General features: G+C 38.7%; 1 protein-coding gene across 1 annotated transcript in view; it reads left to right on the forward strand.

Moving 5' to 3' along the window:
* The window catches only part of HOOK3 (hook microtubule tethering protein 3), a 104,126-nt gene that overhangs the window by 58,913 nt on the left and 24,309 nt on the right, over positions 1 to 20,904 (forward strand). The window contains 7 exon segments of the mRNA XM_049771916.1: positions 805 to 968; positions 3,666 to 3,777; positions 3,779 to 3,810; positions 5,849 to 6,050; positions 10,829 to 10,939; positions 11,801 to 11,888; positions 16,820 to 16,889. Of these exon segments, the coding sequence (XP_049627873.1) occupies positions 805 to 968; positions 3,666 to 3,777; positions 3,779 to 3,810; positions 5,849 to 6,050; positions 10,829 to 10,939; positions 11,801 to 11,888; positions 16,820 to 16,889 (779 nt within the window).

The raw sequence follows: 20,904 nt of genomic DNA on the forward strand, positions 1-20,904 counted from the left end.
TTTTAAAAATATTTTTAATTATTTGTTTTGTTTTGTTTTGCTTTGGGGCCACACCCAGCAGTGCTCAGGGGTCACTCCTGGCTGTCTGCTCAGAAATAGCTCCTGGCAGACATGGGGGACCATATGGGACACCGGGATTCGAACCAACCACCTTTGGTCCTGGATTGGCTGCTTGCAAGGCAAACGCCGCTGTGCTATCTCTCCAGGCCCAATATTTTTAATTCTTAATAATTCACAGATGATTTTTTTTTTTCAGTCACATTTTGTGACTGAATATGTGACGGAATGAGGGAAGTAGAAAGCCTGTCTAGAGTACAGGCCAGTGTGGGTTTGGGAGGAGGGACACTTAGGACATTGGTGATAGGAATGTTGCACTGGTGGGGAAAAAAAAGTGAAAAAGTAATGTGAAAAGAAATTCACTTTTATTCACAGGTAGAATGATTCATGAAGTTATAGTATTTATTGAAAGATAATAGGCCTGAAAGTTTCAAGTCATATTGTTTTTGCGTTCACAGAATATTGCAGCATATTCTGGCATCTTAACACAGAGCTCAGACTGCGTATTTTCAGTCTTAGGGAGTGAGAAGCCTCCGAGATATATTAAATTCTTTTTCCTATTTGTATAAATTCATTCCAGTAATTCTGCCTGGAAAGCAACATTGTGACTCAGATAGGCCTTGAGTGAAAACAGAACAGTTTATTCATTGGCCTTGCAAAAAAAGAAAAAAAGAAAAAATAATAATTCACAGATGATTGCAATAATAATACAGTCAGAGGAAATAACTGTCTTTTATATTCTAACAGGTTGCAGCATTGCAGGAGGAGAAAAGTAGTCTGTTGGCAGAGAATCAGATATTAATGGAAAGACTTAATCAATCCGATTCTATAGAAGATCCTAATAGTCCAGCAGGCAGAAGGCACCTGCAACTCCAGACTCAGTTAGAACAGCTCCAAGAAGAAACATTCAGGTAAAAGTCTTCTCACTAAAATCTAAAGATTTATTAATTTCAATATTGTAATCTTATACTGTTAAGTTCTTAAAATTAAGACTATAGTGTTGGGTGCAAAGAGATAGTAGTAAAGTTTCTAGGGTGCCATCTTTACATCTCTTTGACCCCTGTTCTCTATAGAGACCAAGTACTCTATAGAGACCGCTGAGCATGGAGCCAGAATTACGCCTGAGTACCACTGGATATGACTGAACACTCCCACCTCCACACACACACCCCCAAATAGATAACATTAATGCTTTAGGGTACCTACAGACCGAGGACACTATATAATCAACAACAAAATAATAAAAATAGCTACATGACATGAAATAATTTCACAGCTATAAAAAAAATCTATCAAAGCTAAACCACTATTTCAAGAGACAAGATGCCTTCATGAAATTTAACTATAAGTGAAAGAAAGAAAACAAATGATAGCTCCACTCTCATTCTTAAAAATAAGAAAATAGGGGCTGGAGTGATAGTACAGTCGAGAAGGTGTTTTTGACTTAGAGGCAGCCAACCCAGATTCGATCCCCAACATCCCATATTGTCCCTAAGCCTGCTAGAAGTAATTTCTTAGCTCAGAGCTGAGAGTAAGTCCTGAGCACCACTGAGTGTGGCCCCCAAAATTAAATTAAATAAATAAGAAAGAAGAAGGAGCCTAAGTGATAGTAGGTAGGGAACATACGTTGCATATATGTGATCCCTGAGGACAGAACCAAAAGTGTGGCATAAAAACAAAAGAAATCAAAGAAGAGAAAAACTAAACTGATGGCTAGTTGGAGAGATTACAAGAAAAAATAAATTCACTCAAACTTTGAAATTTTAAAACAAAAAATTAAACTACTATGCTTAAAATTATGCATGTGTATTATATAATATATATATATATTTATTTTTTATTTTTATTTTTTATTTTTTGGCCATACCTGAGACCTCTCCTGGCTTATTGCTTGGAACTTTCTTTAGGTTTGCTAAGGGAAGGGACCAGGTGCTGCTTGGTGGTAAATCTGGACCTCCAGTTGAACTATTCTGCCCCTAAAGTAAATCTTAAAAGGACCAGACATCATACAAAAATTTAAAGTAACTGATCTGATCCTGTTGTAGGCACAGGATTAAAGGAAACACAGTATCACTCCAGGTGCATGTTTATGACTCAGACTTATTTAAGGAGCATGCTGACTCAAAGGGACTGGCTTCTAAGCACATCTTAAGGGAAAGGAAAGAAGAAAGAAATTTTGGCAATTGAATAGTGAAAGAGAAAAACAAGAGGACAATTTTGCTGTGCTGCAAAGCAAAAACAACAGAGAAAGACTTAAATCAGAATAAAGTATTTTATTACCATACAATATAATTCTCACATAGCCCAAATTCTGTGTGTACAAAATCATATCTCAACTGTAAATAGTGATAGTTTGCATTCTTCATTACTGATTCTGAACGTCTTCAACCTATTACTATGACTGAAACTTCTAATACTATGCGAAATAATAGTGATGAAGGTTAACATCCTTGTCTTTTGCCTGAGCAGGGGTCCTCAAACTTTTTAAACAGGGGGCCAGTTCACTGTCCCTCGGACCATTGGAGGGTCTGACTATAGTAAAAACAAAACTTATGAACGAATTCTTATGCACACTGCATATATCTTATTTTGCAATGAAGAAACAAAACAGATACAAATACAATATGTGGCCCGTGGGCCATAGTTTGAGGACCACTGCAAGACGTTCAGTCTTTTCCCATTAAGACGTTCAGTCTTTTCCCATTAAGAATACTGTTAACTTTGGGTTATTTGTAAGTGTCTTTGACTATTGAGAGGTCAGTTCATTGCATCTTCATTTTGTTCAGGCTTTTTGTCATAAATAGTGTTGAATCTTTTCAAATACTTTGTGTGCATCTATTGAATTGATGGTTTTTATTTTTTATCTCAAGGTTGGATTTTTGCTTGTTTAGTTTTGAACCATATTGCCATCCATTTACAGTAAACAGCAAGATTTAATATCTTTCTGTAACTTTATAGTATTCCATTGTATATACAAACCACAATTTTTCTCTTTTTCTCTCCTCTCTCCCCTCTCTCTCTTCTTTCTCTCTCTTCTCTCCTCTCTCTCCTCTCTCTCTCTCTCTCTCTCTCTCTCTCTCTCTCACTCTCTCTCTCTCTCTCTCTCTCTCTCTCTCACTCTCTCTCTCTCTCTCTCTCTCTCATTCAGGTCATATCTGGCAGCACTCAGGGATTACTGGTAGGCTTGTGGGACAATATGGGATTCTGAGGATTGACCCAGGTTGACCACATGCAAGACAAGTACTCTGCTCACTTAATATCACTCCAGCCCCATCAAACCATATCTTTATACATTGAACATTTGGATTGTTTTCATACCCTGTCTATTTACTAAAGAATTGTAGTGAATAGGTTACATGTTCTTTAAAAATTAATGTTTTTGTGTTTGGGGCATAGATAGATATCAGTAAGTGAAATAACAGGGTCATTTAAATTCCTGCAAATTTAGCAGATTGTGAAATCATTTTCAAGATATGTAAGACTTGGAAATAAATTTAATCGCAAAATAATGTGACCAAGAGAGTTTATTCTCATCTTTTTAAATTCCTTTTATTCTCTAAAGAGAATTATTAGACAGTGAATAATTCTTTGTTTTGGTTTGATTACAGGTTGGAAGCAGCCAAAGATGATTATCGAATACGCTGTGAAGAATTAGAAAAGGAAATATCTGAACTTCGCCAGCAGAATGATGAACTAACAACTTTGGCAGATGAAGCTCAGCTCAGTTATAAAAGATGAAATAGATGTTCTTAGGTAAACTGTCTTATCACAAGAATGCCAAACCTGTAATACCTTATCCCCAAGAGTTTTACCACTAGTCTTATAGATTCCAAGATAGTTTCCCAAGCTTATTTGGCCCTCCATTTTATTTCCTTAAAGAAAGAAGAAAAAAGATTCAATGCCCCTTAGAGCTCTCACTTCTTTAAATGAGCAAACAGAGCACCCTCCAATTGCATCTGAAGCTACTTTCATCTCCCTCTCGATGGTTCTGTTGTCTGCCATAGCGAGTTGAGAGATGCATATCACCCAATTTGAAAAATGAGTACTCTAGGATATTGAACATGGCAAATATTAAAAAGTAGACCTGAGTTCAAGTCTGAGTGCTTCTACTTATTTACCTCTATTAAAGTGAGTATCTTCTCCATAAAATGAAAACAGTGCACATGCTTAGTGCAAGTTTCTATGCAGAGTTAAGTTAATTTATACTATTAATACTAATAATCGTGTCTTGCAAATAAATGTTACTCAAATACATATTCATAGAAATTCATTTCTAACAGTGATGAATACAACTTCAAATAGTTGTAGTTTGTTACCTTCCTTTTTCACAGATACTGTTATCCTTCACATGGCTTATTTACTTGCTAAATCTTGTTTCACCAGATGAATCACTCCTGTCTACTCCACCATCCCACTTATATATCCTCCTGTCCTCTGCTAATTATTTTACCTATTTGTATTTTGCACTTTTGCTCTAGAATACTAGGAAAGTCGCATATCACAGCTCCACCATCTTTCTGGTCACCAGTAGATAACTGTTTCCCATTCTTCTTATTGGTGTTGCATATTTCTTTAACTCTTCTTATAAGAATGCTCACTACCACATCACAACTTACCATGACTCTGTCTCAGTAAGTATCCTTAACTCCTTAACTTCTAGTGCATAGATGACAGAGGCCATGAATGGTGGGACTCTTCTATTCTGTAACTTTGAATGTCCCTGTATTTCTACCCACTTGATTTTTGTTTATTTGGTTATTGAATGTACTCTTGTCATTGAATGTCCTCCTGTTCAGCGGTAATTCCTTTTTGAGTTCCCTGAATCTCAACCCTTATATGTTTACACAGGAGTGTTGTTACATTAATTATTTTATTTCCTATTTTTGACTCTTCCTCCTGAGCATACATTTCTATGTTCAGGTCTTTTTTATCTTAGAAAATGAGATAATATTTCAAACTCTCCCTCCAAATAAATTTAAATTATAGAAGGTGCAATTTATGGCCTATATGTAAACCCCATAATAGCCACGTAACCCCTATCTTGTCTATAATAGCTATTCCTGTGGTCACTAGTATTCTGATTGCCAAAAGATTTGGATATTGCAGAATTCTTTTGCTTTTGTGTTTCTACTAGTTAACTTCTCTTACTTGTTCAACATATATATATTCCTTACACATTTTGTTATAATTTTTTATCTTTTGTCTTTTATTTCCCCCTTTGCTTTATTATAGATGTAATTGTGACTACTGAGGGGAGATCATATGTACTTGCATATGGTATTTACCAGGGGTCATATATTTGGTTGTGGAGCTCAGACAGTCACCACAGTTCTCATCAGGAATCATATAATTTAACTGTGGTACTTGCACATGCTGGCCGGGGGTGACAGTTGTTTAATTGTGGTACTCAAGATACTTCTAGTAGCCGCACGTGGTTTCTGTTTCTGTACAGTGAACAATCCTGGCTCTGATACACATTTGTTTCATTCTGCTCACAGCAGTCTTACATTTTAATCATACTGCTATGGCACCATGAATTTCAGACAGCAGAGCTCTAGAGCCTACTCATTGCAAGTGGGCATTTCCAGAGATTTAACCCACAACCTTCTATTTCCAAGATGGTACCTTTTTAGCTTCTAAGCCATTCCTGAGCTTCTGGTTATAATCTATGCAAAATAGTTTACTTGGTCTTAAAATTGAAAACTGATTTCCTGGCAATCCCTCTAGATTTAGCTCTATGTAAAACAGCTTTACAACTGTATCAGTATATTTATTTTTGGTCTCATTCTAGACATTCTTCTGATAAAGTGTCTAAACTAGAAGGTCAAGTGGAATCATATAAAAAGAAGCTAGAAGATCTTGGTGATTTGAGAAGACAGGTTAAACTCTTAGAAGAAAAAAATACAATGTATATGCAAAATACTGTCAGTCTAGAAGAAGAATTAAGAAAGCCAATGCAGCACGAAGTCAACTTGAAAACATATAAGAGACAGGTAACAAAAGAGTGACAAAGTTTCTTTTTTTAACTAATTAAAAACTAATCCCCTAGAGCTCCAGAGTTAAAAAGTTGAAGGGGCCAAAGCAATAGCTCATTGGTACAGAGTTTGCCTTGCAAATGGCTGACTGGTTCGATACAGAACGTTTGAGTGATTTCTGAGCACATAGCCCAGAGTAATGCCTGAGCACCATGATGTTTGGCCCCAAAACAAAGCAAAAATTGTTGATGGTTGAGTTTTATTCGTAAGTATTGCAATACCAGTTTCTTCATTAGTACTTATTTTACACCACCAGTTTCCCTAGTTTTTTTCCTTCCACCCCAGCCTACCTCTATGGCAGACAATTTTAATTTTATTTTCTTGCCCTATTTTTTTTTGGGGGGGGGGCACCCCGGTGATGCGAAGGGGTTACTCTTGACTATGCACTTAGAAATCGCTCTTGGCTTAGAGGACCATATGGGATGCCGGGGGATTGAACTGCAGTCCCTCCTAGGTTAGCGTGTGCAAGACAAACGCCCTACCGTTTGCGCTACCACTTTGGCCCCTGTGGCAGACAATTTCTCTCTCTCTCCCCTCTCTCTCTCTCTCTCTCTCTCCTCTTCTCTCTCTCTCTCTCTCTCTCTCTCTCTCTCTCTCTCTCTCTCTCTCTCTCTCTCTCTCTCTCTCTCTCTCTCTCTCTCTCTCTCTCTCTCTCTCTCTCTCTCTCTCTCTCTCTCTCTCTCTCTCTCTCTCTCTCTCTCTCTCTCTCTCTCTCTCTCTCTCATCTCTCTCTCTCTCTCCTCTCTCTCCCTCTCACTCTCCTGGCACAATGCTCAGGGGGATCATTTGAGGTGCCAGGGATTTATACCCAAGTCAGCCACATGCATGGCATGCACCTTACCTCCTGTATTCTCTCCCATCCTCTTTCTCTTCTTTATAAGCATGCCTGATTTTAAAGCTTTGGTAAGAAGCAGTAATATTATGCAGCTGTTTCCTTTTGGATTTTTTTTTTTTTGGTTGGTTTTGGTTTGGGGGCCACCTTACCAGTGCTTAGGGTTCCCTACTGTGTTCAGAAATCACTTCTGGTGGTGCTAAGGAGTCCAGATTGCAGTGCCAAGGATCAAACCAAGTCAGCTAAGTGCAAGACAAGTGTTAATTCCTGTGCTCTCTCTCTCTCTCTAGCCCTCATATTGATTTTTTTACAGAAAGCTTTAAATTATTTACTAGTGTATTATAAGAATTTCTCTAGTTTATTAGGAAAAACAAATTTAATCATATTTCAATTTACTTTGAGTGTCTCCTTTTGGGGAATGGGGAAAACTTTCCTAGCAATAATTAGGGAGCCTGGGAGCCCTTTCTGGTGATTCTTGATGAACAAGCCAGTGTCATTCCAAGGACTGATGCTTGGACCCTGCAGAACTGGGAGTTTCCCACCCTATCTAGCAATGCTTGGAAGCCACTTGGGCTGCACCCAGAAATGCTCAGAAGACCATGTGCTAGGGTTGAAGAGATAGTACATTGAATAAGTCACTTGCTGACTCAAGTTTGATCCCCATATGGTTCCCTGAGTCCCACCAGGATATAGAGCCAGGAGTAAGCTCTGAGCATTACCAGGTGTAGCCCAAAAACAAAAGCTAAAATAAATGACTATGTCTTACATGGGAATTAAACTGTGGTTGACTGTATATAACTTAGTGCCGTGCTATCTCTCTGGCCTTATATGGCTATATTAATTGACGTGTCATTTAATCAACTACTTTTCTATGCCAGTTACGATATTCCTATGCTGCTGTTACTTTCTTTGTTTCTCTTAAATTTAGTCACCATGATTTACAAAAGTACAATACTCTCATTGATAGGGTTTTATGTATAAAACATTTTGATACCACACATGCCACCATAGTGCCCATTTCTTTACACCATTGTTTCAGCAGTACTCAGGGCTTCCTCTTAGCTCTGCACTCAAAGACACATGAAGGACTGAGCCCTGTGCCAAGAGTAGGATCATATAGCATGCCAAGGAATCAAAGAACCCCTAGTCAGACACATGCAAGGCAAATGCCCTACCTGTTGTCTCCCAAACCCAAGATCTCTGTTCTTTAGACCCATTTTTAGATTCTGTTGTTTTGGTCATTATTCCTATATATGTATGCTGCTGCTACTTTCTCTTATGATGAGTTGTGTTAACAAAATTTCTATGCTTAAACCATCCTTATATTTTTAAGCTAAGCTAAGCTTGATAACTAAATATGCTTGGTTTGTTTTATTTAGAATATTTACCTCTTAATCCATCTGAACCTTTCTTATACTTACCTGATTTTGACATCAAAATTAATGAGTTTAATTTAATTTTAACTTAATAAATTGAGTTATATTTTAATAGAAGAACCCTTTACATCATGTATAACCGGCAAAATTATCCAAAATAAATGTAATCTAAAAAAATTGTAAGTGGGATTGAAAGGTAGTAAAATGAGAAATTATGTAATTCGTAATATAATAGTAGAAAGACATAAGGATAATAATGGCTGGATATTTATTAAAATTAATGAAGGAAATAAGGTTTTTTTGTTTTGTTTTGTTGTTTTCGTTTTTTTTTTTTTGGTTTTTGGGTCACACCCAGCAGGCTCAGAGGTTATTCCTGGCTCTATGCTTAGAAATCTCTCCTGGCAGGCTCGGGGGACCATATGGGATTCCAGGATTCGAACCCCCGACCTTCTGCATGCAAGGCAAACGCCTACCTCCATGCTATCTCTCCAGCCCCCAATAAGATGTAATATTAACAAAGAAGTTTTGGTGCCGGGCGGTGGCGCTAGAGGTAAGGTGCCTGCCTTGCCCGCGCTATCCTAGGACGGACCGCGGTTCGATCCCCTGGCATCCCATATGGTCCCCCAAGCCAGGAGTGACTTCTGAGCGCATAGCCAGGAGTAACCCCTGAGCGTCACCAGGTGTGGCCCAAAAACCAAAAAAAAAAAAAAAAAAAGAAGTTTTAATGAAGAATAATCTAGACAAAAGTATTGCATAAAATTGCACAATATACTTTATGATTTAGAATTTAATATAATTTATTTTAAAATAATAGTTTTCTTTAGATTTTATTAGTCAATAGAGATAAAGTTCATGGTAGGAAACTTGCCACAAATAGTAGGTCAGTGCAGTTAGGGTAGAGGAAGAACCACTTTGACAAGGAAAGTCGGAACTGATCACTCTGGGCAAAAATGGGGTGCTGAAGGGCGATAAAGTGAGATGTATGATTCATTAACAGTAGTGCAAACCATAGTGTCAAGAGGAGGAATAAAAGGAGAGAGAGAGAAGTAAAATATCTGCCAATAGGCAGGCAGTGGGGAGGGTGGGAATGAAACTGGGGACATTGGTGATGAGAAATGTGCAGTGGTGCTGAAAGGTGGTGTATGTGGTATGACTGAAAATCATGAAAAATTTTGTAGATATGGTGCTTAAATAAAATATTTTTTTAAATAATATTTTTATTTCCGCAAGTTCTTCTTGAGGGTGATCTTTCAAACATTTTTTATTTCTTTTTATTATTTTAATGATTTTCAATTTTATAATTTAGATAAATTTCCTTATTTTTCTTTAAATATTAAATCTGGCATTTTATAGCTAATGATTCAATGTGAAATAAAGAGAGATCTTATTGTACTATTTTGCTGTTATTTTACTATTGACCTTTGTTTGTGGTTTTTGGGTCACACCCAGCGATGCTCAGGGTTTTACTCCTGACTCTTCACTCAAGAAACACTCCTGCTTGCATGCAGAAGGTCAGTGGTTCGAATCCCGGCATCCCATATGGTCCCCCGAGCCTGCCAGGAATAATCCCTGAGGCTGCCGGGTGTGATCCAAAAACAAAACAAAACAAAAAAAAAAAAAAATAACACTCCTGGTGCCCGGGGACCACATGGGATATCAGGTATCAAACCTAGGTTGATTCATTCAGGGCAACTACTCTCCCCACCATACTATGGCTCTGGCCCATATGGTAACTTATTTCTTACAGCTTTTGTAATTTGGGCATTGGCTCTTTCATTTTACTTATCTTTATATTTGGGGATTCTGAGAGCCTGGGATGAGGTTTTTTTTCTCCCTGAAACTTCTTGCTAGATTTTCCTTGCAAAAATTTTACCAACTACCTTTTAGTTTAGCGACCTTTACCTAAACTGTTTAGTAAAAGGTCTGGTGAAATAGCTTAAAGGCCCAGAGTGCATGTCTTATATGTTCTGTGCCTGATATGCTTGAGGCCCATAGATTATCCCAACAATGCATAGCCCCCAAATACCCAGAATATGTAGACTTGCTTTTTCCGTAGTATTTTTTTAATGTTAAAAAGTTGGAATATAACCAGTGCCTGGTTATCAATATAATAAAAAATTTTCTTTGTTGTGTTTTTTGTTTGTTTTGGGGGTGATACCTGTTAGCACTCAGGGGTTACTCCTGGCTCTGCACTCAGAACAATCGCCCCTGGCAGGCACGGGGGACCATATGGGATGCCGGGATTCAAATCACCATCCTTCTGCATGCAAGGCAAACACCCTACCTTCATGCTATCTCTCTGGCCCATTTGTTGTTTATTTTTAAATAATTTTCTGCATAGTCCTTTTTGGTGGTCTGGATCTTATAGCTCATAGAATCTGGGTAGTTTTTGTTACTAGTTCTCTTAGGTTGTATCATAAATGTTTTCTTAAATATTGGGGGAGAGTGAATTTTCATAGATTCATGGAAAATGCTGATCATTTTTAATGTTTCAAATGATAAAAATTAATGGTGCCTTTCTATATTAGGTGGTAGAACTGCAAAATAGATTATCTGAAGAATCAAAGAAAGCAGATAAATTAGATTTTGAACATAAACGTCTAAAAGAAAAAGTTGACAGTCTTCAAAAAGAAAAGGATGTGAGTATAAGGTATTTTGATTCAGTGAAAATTAAGATTTTATATTTGTTTTAACTACATTAACTTCTCGTTATGGATTTGAAATTAGATCAATTTTAAATGATTTAAATAATTTACTTTTGTATTTCAGAAATAGTTCTAAAACACAATTGAAAGAAATTTACTTTTCTACTAATTTGTGTATATATGTATATATTATCTGTATATGTATATTGTTTGATTTGGTTTGGTTTTTGGGTCACAGTAGGCAGTGCTCAGGGGTACTTCTACTCCTGTCTTTTTTGCTCTGGGATTATTTCTCTTGGGCATGGAAACCATCTGGAATGTGAGGGACCAAATCCACATCAGCTGCTTGCAAGACAAACACCCTAAACTGTTCGGCTCTAATTTCTTTTGTTTGTCTACTCTGTTGACTGTTGTTCCTTTTACATTGTTTCTGATTGTGACTTCATATTAATCTGTGGCTTTTGTGGCTTTTCTGTTTTCTCTTGGATTAATGTAGAGGACGCAGTATTTTGGCTCCAGGAATTTTGAATCTTCAAAACTTTGTTGTGAATTATGAATGTTTGACTTTATATGTTTAATGAAATAATCATGTAAGAGCTGCTGTTTTTTAAAAATTGCTTCGACTTTTTATTCTGTTTAACTGTAATGAGTGTTGCTGCTTTGCGCATAATGAATACTTGGTATTGTTAAATGAAGAGGAAAAATGTGTTCTTTCTTCTTGTGATCTCTTAGTCGAACATTGAAGTGAAACATGCCACCTTCACTAGTCTTTTCACTGTCAGGTAAAGTAAAGACCCTGTGATGAACAAACTCAAATATTTGAAGCTAATTGTTCTTTTTGTAACATCTCTCCAGAGGTTGAGAACAGAAAGGGACTCTCTGAAGGAAACCATTGAAGAGCTTCGCTGTGTGCAGGCACAAGAAGGACAGCTTACCACTCAAGGTAGGAATATTTGTGTAGCCCATGTGAGATCATCCCTTATAAATACTAGATTTGTTTTAAGATGATTGCATCAATACATGAAATTTTTAAATGGGGGAACCCAAGACAGAGTACAGCAGTTACGTGCCTTACACGAGCCAACCTGTGTTCAATCTCCAGCACCCATATGGTCCCCAAGTCCTGCCAGGAGTATGTCCTAAGCACTACTAAGGAATGACCCACAAGAGGGGGTGGGGATTTTGAAGATGGTTTGTTGGTACTAAGTTTTCATTCCAGTAAGGATGTTGCCCTACCCTCGCCCCTCTCCCTGACTGTCCTATTATGTGGCCCTATCCTGGTCCTGGCTGCATTCAGCATATTCCAGTGAAAGGTTTTGTGTCTTTCAGCCTCATTTCCTTGTATCTTTCTTACTCCATTCCCAGTGTTTGCTGATTTTAGTGTATACTCTATAGCCTCAATCTGTGTTTGACTGTGTTTCCTTTCAAAGAAAGGAAAATTACATGCTTTGTACATACTGCCAAAGAATTGTCTTGTAATTTAAAGCTTCCCCTTTACTATAAGATTAGATAAAACTTAGGTTATTCTTAAACATATAAATAAAAATTAGTCTGGAAGATGTCATTTTGTGCTGGAAAGAAAGTACCCACTCTAAAAATATTTGAGCCTTAGGAACTCGAAACTATAAACACTTACAAATCAGTGCTGTGAACAATAAACCTGAAAAGATTGTTTGCTTCAGTATCAATACTTCTTTAAGACATTTGCTTTGTGGGCCCGGAGAAATAGCACAGGGGCGTTTGCCTTGCAAACAGCCGATTCAGGACCAAAGGTGGTTGGTTTGAATCCCGGTGTCCCATATGGTCCCCCGTGCCTGCCAGGAGCTATTTCTGAGCAGACAGCCAGGAGTAACCCCTGAGCACAGCCGGGTGTGGCCCAAAAACCAAAAAAAAAAAAAAAAAAAAAGACATTTGCCTTGTGTGTGACTGACCCTAGCTTGGTCCCCATCACTAGATATGGTTCCCTGAGCACCACCATAGTGTTCTATGAGCACACAGCCAGGAGTAAGACCTGAGCTTATATACTCCTAATACTCCTCAAAAAAAGAAAGAAAAAAGAAAAACCTGAGATTTTTAAAATCCTATTGTTTTCTGACTGAGAATCAGTACTTTAAAGGAGACTTAGCCAAAATAGAAAACTTTTTCATGTAGGGAAAAATTGAGGTTAAGGTTTAGCTTTAGGTTTACCCTCTATCACCTTTTGTCTTCATGTTGGAGAATTAGGAGCCTGATAACTTTTACAACATAACAAATTAATAACAGACTTTGTAGTTTGTTCCCTCCCATTTATTAAACTGACACTTTGTTTTTCAATTATTGGAAAGAAATTTTTCTTCATTCTAAGACCTTTTCCCCTCTTCTCCTTCCAAACCTACTGACTTATTTTGCTTTATCTTTACTTTTTAATATATATGTATATATCTTATTTGAGGTGTAAACCCAGTAGTAATTGGACTTTACTCCCAGCACGGCTTTGGGGACCATATGCCAAGGATTAAACTTGAGCCTCTCACATGAAAACCATGTGCTCCACCTGTTGAACTATATCTTAGTCCAACTTTTTTTTACCTTTAACCCCTACGTTTTTGTTTCTCCTGATCAGTGCCCTCTAATCTCATTTTCTAGTTTGTTTGTGCATCCATATGAACCATCTTATCTGTGTTTTTATCACCACTATCTTTAACCTCTTTTCTGTTTTTAATGTTTTGGGTATTTTTTGCTGTGCCAGAGCTCAAACCAAAGGACTCAAGTGCAAGGCAAGTGCTCTGCTCCTGAGCTACATGTTTAGAACCTCTGTTCAGATAGGTTTGGCACACATACTTTTTCTCTTTTTAATTATACAAGACCACTAAGAAATTATGCATCTTTATTTTCTTCATAAAAAACATTTCTGATGATGATTAATCCTTATTGCTACTTATAAATTCTTTCACAATTGTCTAAATACCTCTACTTGAATTTTTCCAAAATTTTAAGAATATGGTCTGTACTAATGCTTTAACTCTTATTTCCTATATTTTCAAGAAAGTGAAAACCATCTTATTGTGAATTTTCAAAATTTATTTTGTTACCTTTAAACCTATAGTTAGAACCTTCTTTATGCATATTTTGCTCTAAAACTTTACTGAATTAAACATTTATAAATAGAAAAAGCATCTCAAAGTTCAGCAGTACAAACATGACTTTCATTCAACTTTTTCATTAAAATGATTGTTAAGCCTAACATAGAGAGATGCAATTTTTATCATTTAGAACTAATAAGATCATTTTCTTTTGTTTGGCCATCCACAGAGATGCTAAGGGCTTTTTTCCTGAGGGATATTCCTCAGGAATCACTTCTGGTGGGGCTCGGGGACCACATGGGATACTGGGTATTGAACTCATGCCAGCTGCATGCAAGGCAGTTTCCTTTTCTGCTGTACAATCACTGTGGTCCATTAAGGTCATTCTCTTTCCAGTTTGGGGGCCACACCTAACAATAATTAGGGCTTTCTCCTCACTCTTGCTTAGGGATCACTACTGGTATTGCTCAGGATAGTGTAGATGGTACTAGGGATTGAACCCAACTTAGCTGCATACAAAGAAAGTGCTTTCCCTCTGTAGCGTCTCTTTGGACCAGTAAAACCATTCTTTAATGAAAATTCAGCCAAGTTGAAATTAAAGTAAACTTCACAGTAAACAACCAGATGAAGAAGTTGAATAAACATTGATGAAGCACATGAAGAAATGATGAGGAGCCAGAGGGATAGCACAGCGGGTAGGGTGTTTGCCTTGCACGAGACAGATCTGAGTTCGGTCCCTGGCATTCTATATGGTCCCCCGAGCCTGATAGCCAGAAGTAACCCCTGAGCACTACCAGGTGTAGCCCAAAACAAAAACAAACAAAAAAGAACATTATTAGTCATTAAAAAATGCAAATCAAAACCATATCAAGATATTGTATGCCAGTTAAGAATGTCACCAAAGAAAGATAAAAGAATTTTGACAAAATTGTAGTTATTAGAACCCTGTACATTACTAACAAGGATATAAAATGGGACCAAAAGATAAAATAGGAGGTATGATGCATGTATTCAATGCACCTGGACCCCTGAGCCAGGTGCATCTTTAGAGACCCCTGCGTATTTATTGTATCACCTTCAAGGCTCCAGGCATCACCAGAGTCAACACACATCCCAAACAGCATTGCATCATTCATCCCTTGCATTGACCCAACAACCTGATTGGCCAAGAATCGCTAGAGGGGCCCTTGCATTATTAAGTGAGTCTCCTGAGCACCACTAAAGTAGAGAGGCTGGAGAGAGTATAAGGATTAATGCTCTTGCCTTGTATGGAGCCAACCCATATTCCATCCCCAGCTTTGCATGGTTCCTTGAGTACCACCAGGAGTAACATTTAAGCACCAAGGCAGTAGTAGACTCTGAGAATCTCTAGGTATGTCCCCAACCACCACTTGTCCTCAGAAAGAAAGAATAAAAACTGGAGCAACCACTGGGGAAGAGTTCATGATTCTTCTAAAAGTTTAGCATAAAATGCTATTTGACTCAGCAATCCTTAAGTATTTACATCAAACAATTCAAACTAGGGGCTCAGTGAGATTGTATCAGTGTTCATAGCAACAGTAGTCATGAAAACCAAAGTATGGAAACAACCCTAATATAAACCAACATAAAAATGGATAATTCTTTCATAAAAATGTTGCATCATGGGTTGTTCAGAATACTTACTGAAATAAACTAGATACAAATGGAAAAATTTGATTTATTTATATGAAATGTCTAGAAGGGAACATTTATAGCAATGGAAAGTATAGATTACCAGACCCAAGGGAGAAGGAAATGGGAATGGAGAAAGGAATCCCTTACTAGTTACAGAATTTATGTTTTGGGTGATAAACATGGTTTTGCAAATAGATACTATTCATGGTAACTCTCATTATACTTACTGACACTCAGTTTCACACTTAAAAATGCTTTAAAAGAGGGCCAGAGACATAGCATGGAGGTAGGGTGTTTGCCTTGCATGCAGAAGGATGGTGGTTCGAATCCCAGCATCCCATACTGTCCCCCGAGCCTACCAGGAGCAATTTCTGAGCTTAGAGCCATGAGTAACCCCTGAGCACAGCCAGTGTGACCCAAAAACCAAAAAAAAAAATTTTTTTTAATTCTTAAAAAGGGCTGGTGAAATAGCTCAGGGTTCAGGCATGTGCAAGGACCTGAGTTTGATCATTGATACCGTATGCCCCCCACCAAACACTGCCAAATGTGGCCCTGGTTGCCTGAAAACCATTGTGTGCAAAGTACTGCTTCACTAGGCACTAGCATTGAACTGTCTAATCTGGTTGAGAGATAACAGTAGTGACCCCAGAATCCCTAAGCACAGCTTGGGAGGGATGAATGAATGACTAAATAAATAGTAATAAAACAATACAAAGTAACTGTCACATGTATCTTACTACTAAGCAATATTAGAGTAACAATTTTAGCTTTAAAATAGAGCAAGAAGGCCTGGGAGATGGCACAGTGGTGGGGCGTTTACTTTGCATTTGCCTTGCATAAGGCTGACCCGGGAGGTACCTGGTTCGATTCCCAGACCCAGGCCCCTGCGTGCTGTTATGTGACGCAACAACTGGTCAGTTTACAAAAATAAAATATAGAATAGATCAATAGAACAGCTTGCAATATATGTGGCTGACCCCAGTTTGATCCCTGCCATTCTACATGGTCCAACTAGTCACCAAGAGTAATTTTTCTATGCAGAGCAAGGAGAAACTCCTGAGCCCTAAAAACAAAAATAACGAAAATTAATACAGTAGGTTTTATATAGAAACGGAATATTATGTGCTTTTAACCTTTCATATGTTTATATTTATAGGTTTAATGCCTCTGGGAAGTCAAGAATCTTCAGATAGTCTGGCAGCAGAGATTGTTACACCTGAAATTAGGTAAGATATAATAACCTAATCACACTGCAAATTATCCTGAGAAAAAAGCTTATCCCTCAAAATATAAATTCTTTCACATGTTCAACACAAACTCAACATTTTTATTATGTCAAAGCTAAATTCTACTTTTTTTTTTTTTCCGATTTTTGGGCCACACCCGGCGGTGCTCAGGGATTACTCCTGGCTATCTGCTCAGAAATAGCTCCTGGCAGTCACGGGGGACCATATGGGACACCGGGATTTGAACCAGTGACCTTCTGCATGAAAGGCAAACAAACGCCTTACCTCCATGCTATCTCTCCGGCCCCTAGATTCTACATTTTTGACTGTTAAAAGCACAGATTATAATTTGTCATGAGCTCAGGATATGACTTTGGAAAGTATAAGTTTCATAATCTCTAGAAACCTCAGATGTTCAGATACTTGTTAAGTAAATGGAGACAGTTTAAATTTAATTTATTGTTGTTGGCAATTGTTTACTAAGAGTAAACAAGAGGAAGCAACTCTGGAAGCATCTTGTACACCTTTTACTATTCTGTCAAACACATTTTCTTTTTTGGTTTTTAAGCCAAACTCAATGACACTCGGGTTACTCCTGGCTATGCGCTCAGAAATTGGGGGACCTTAAGGGATGCCAGGGATTGAACTCAGGTTCATCTTGGTTCAGCCACATGCAAGGCAAACACCCTACCCCTGCTCTATCACTCCAGACCCTCAAATACATTTTTAATAGTCATGGGAGCCATGGTTCCAGGATTGTACCTGAACTCATTTGCATATGCATAGCCTGTGCTCTATAATTTCACCTGTGCCCCTGATCCACAGTATGGTACTTTACTTTTAGTCTGGTGTTTTTTATTGAATAGGTGTGTTATGACATACTTCTGTCTCCAAAAAAGCAATTTGTTTTTTATTTTTCGGGGGCGGGGAGTGTTGGAAGTATGGCGTTGCTCTTGACTTTACACTTGGGAACCATTTCTGGTAGTGCTCAGGGTACCATATGGTATGCCATGGATTGAAACCAGGGTGGCTGCATGCAAGGCAAACACCTTATCTGTTCTATTTCTCAACCTACCTCCCAAAATAGCAATTTTTTTTTTTTTTTTTTTGGTTTTTGGGTCACACCCGGCGTTGCTCAGGGGTGACTCCTGGCTGTCTGCTCAGAAATAGTTCCTGGCAGGCACAGGGGACCATATGGGACACCGGGATTCGAACCAACCACCTTTGGTCCTGGGTCGGCTGTTTGCAAGGCAAACGCCGCTGTGCTATCTTCTCCGGGCCCCCAAAATAGCAATTTTTAAGGAAATTATTTTATATGAAACACTTGTCTCTTTACATTGATTTGTTTTTGTTTTTGGGCCACACCCGGTGGTGCTCAGGGGTTACTCCTGGCTGTCTGCTCAGAAATAGCTCCTGGCAGGCACAGGGGACCATATGGGACACCGGGATTCGAACCAACCAACCTTATGTCCTGGATCAGCTTGCTTGCAAGGCAAACGCCGCTGTGCTATCTCTCCGGGCCCTGTTTCTTTACATTGAATAAATAAAATAAGATTCAACAAATTGTCCCCAGGAATAAATAATTCCATTGGTTGAGTACCTACTATTCAGGTATAAAGTTTTTATTTTTGGTTGTTTTTTTTTTCTTCTCTTTTTCTGTTTTCTTTAGGGGAAATGGTGAAGGGGGAAGGGAGGAAAAAAGTAGGAAAAAGGGGGAAGGGAAGAAAAAGCGAGACTGAGGTGCTGCCGCGTCCACTCTCGGGAAAGAGGTATGAAGTTTTGAGTTCAGCCCTTGGCACTGCCCCACATGTTGAGTACAATCCACGTGGCAACATAGTGTGCAATCTTGGGGCATACTCAACCAACTGCTTCCAAGTATTGAACTAAAAAATTGTGTGTCTCCTGGTGAGGATCACAGAGTGTATCCCCAGTCATCACAACAAAGGAAAGAGACTAAAAGATTGAATAAATTTATTTTTCTAAGGATGACCCAATACAAAATACCTTCTGGGTTTTAAAAATAAAGCTACTGAGATATGTTTAATTTAAAAATGTTATTAAGAGTTTAATCTGGGGGGGCCAGAGAGATAGCATGGAGGTAAGGTGTTTGCCTTTCATGCAGAAGGTCGGTGGTTCAAATCCTGGCATCCCATATGGTCCCCTGAGCCTGCCAGGAGCGATTTCTAAGCATAGAGACAGGAATAACCCCTGAGCACTGCCGGGTGTGACCCAAAAACAAAAACGCAAAAAAGTAAATCATCTTTCTTGGGGCCGGCGCGGTGGCACTAGAGGTAAGGTGTCTGTCTGCCTTGCCAGCGCTAGCCTAGGGGACCTCCGTTCAATGATCCCCCAAGCCAGGAGCGACTTCTGAGCACATAGCCAGGAGTAACCCCTGAGCATCATCGGGTGTGACCCAAAAACCACAAAAGAAAAAAAAAAAGGAGTTTAATCTGGGGCCCGAGAGATAGCATGAAGATAAGGTGTTTGCCTTGCCTGCAGAAGGTCGGTGGTGGTTCGAATCCCATATGGTCCCCCAAGCCTGCCAGGAGCGATTTCCAAGCCTGGAGCCAGGAGTGAGCCCTGAGTACTGCCAGGTGTGAACCAAAAACCAAGGAAAAAAAGTTTAATCTGGGGCTAGAGCAATTATACTAGAGCTAGTACTGTGAGTAGATCGTTTGCATTGCATACAGCCAACCCAGGTTCAATTCTTAGCATCCTGTATACCCTGCCAAGAGTAATTTTTGAATACTGCCAGGTGTGGCCAAAAAACAACAAAAAAATTTTAATATTGTAAAATATTTTTGAAATTTTTGTGGCATGTATATGTACCATATGATAATAAACCAATATTTTAATGCATATTGGTATTTGCTTATCAAATTTGCAAAAATTGATTTTAAACCATTTTTCTCCATGTTTAAGATTTGGAGATATTGAAAACTCCATAACTAAGAATAAAATATTTAAGTTGTACATTTTTTTATTTTTTTGGTTTTTGGATCACAGCTGGCAGTGCTCAGGGCTACTCCTTGGCTTTACACTCAGAAATCGCTCCTGGCAGGCTTGGGACCATATGGGATGCCAGGATTCGAGTCACCATCCTTTTTTTTCTATTGTTTTGTTTTGTTTTGTTTTTGGGCCACACCCAGCAGTGCTCAGGGGTTACTCCTGGCTGTCTGCTCAGAAATAGCTCCTGGCAGGCAAGGGGGACCATATGGGACACCGGGATTCAAACCAACCACCTTTGGTCCTGGATCGGCTGCTTGCAAGGCAAACGCCACTGTGCTATCTCTCCGGGCCCGAGTCACCATCCTTTTGCATGCAAGGCAAATGCCCTACCTGCATGCCATCTCTCCGGCCCCTTAAATTGTATTTTTGAGCAGTTTGGCAGATGTGTCTTTCTATGTTGTTGTTGTTTTGTTTTGTTTTTGGGCCACACCCAGCAGTGCTCAGGGGTCACTCCTGGCTGTCTGCTCAGAAATAGCTCCTGGCAGGCACGGGGGACCATATGGGACACCGGGATTCGAACCAACCACCTTTGGTCCTGGGTCGGCTGTTTGCAAGGCAAACACCGCTGTGCTATCTCTCCGGACCCCCAAAATAGCAATTTTTAAGGAAATTATTTTATATGAAACACTTCTTTCTTTACATTGATTTTTTTTGTTTTTGTTTTTGGGCCACACCTGGTGGTGCTCAGGGGTTACTCCTGGCTGTCTGCTCAGAAATAGCTCCTGGCAGGCACAGGGGACCATATGGGACACCGGGATTCGAACCAACCACCTTTGGTCCTGGATCGGCTGCTTGCAAGGCAAACTCCGCTGTGCTATCTCTCCGGGCCCGGCAGATGTGTCTTTTGCCAAAAATGTATTTAATATGTGCCCCAAAAATGTGTCCCAAAATAATCTTAACAATTGAAAACAACCTACATCTTAATAAATAATAGTAAGGAATAATAAAGGATTATATAAAGGTTGTAACTCAAAATTGTTAAAATTTAAATGCTTACAGTGCTTAA

This window comes from Suncus etruscus, chromosome 4 (genome assembly GCF_024139225.1).
Source record: "Suncus etruscus isolate mSunEtr1 chromosome 4, mSunEtr1.pri.cur, whole genome shotgun sequence".
Taxonomy (NCBI): Eukaryota; Metazoa; Chordata; class Mammalia; order Eulipotyphla; family Soricidae; genus Suncus; species Suncus etruscus.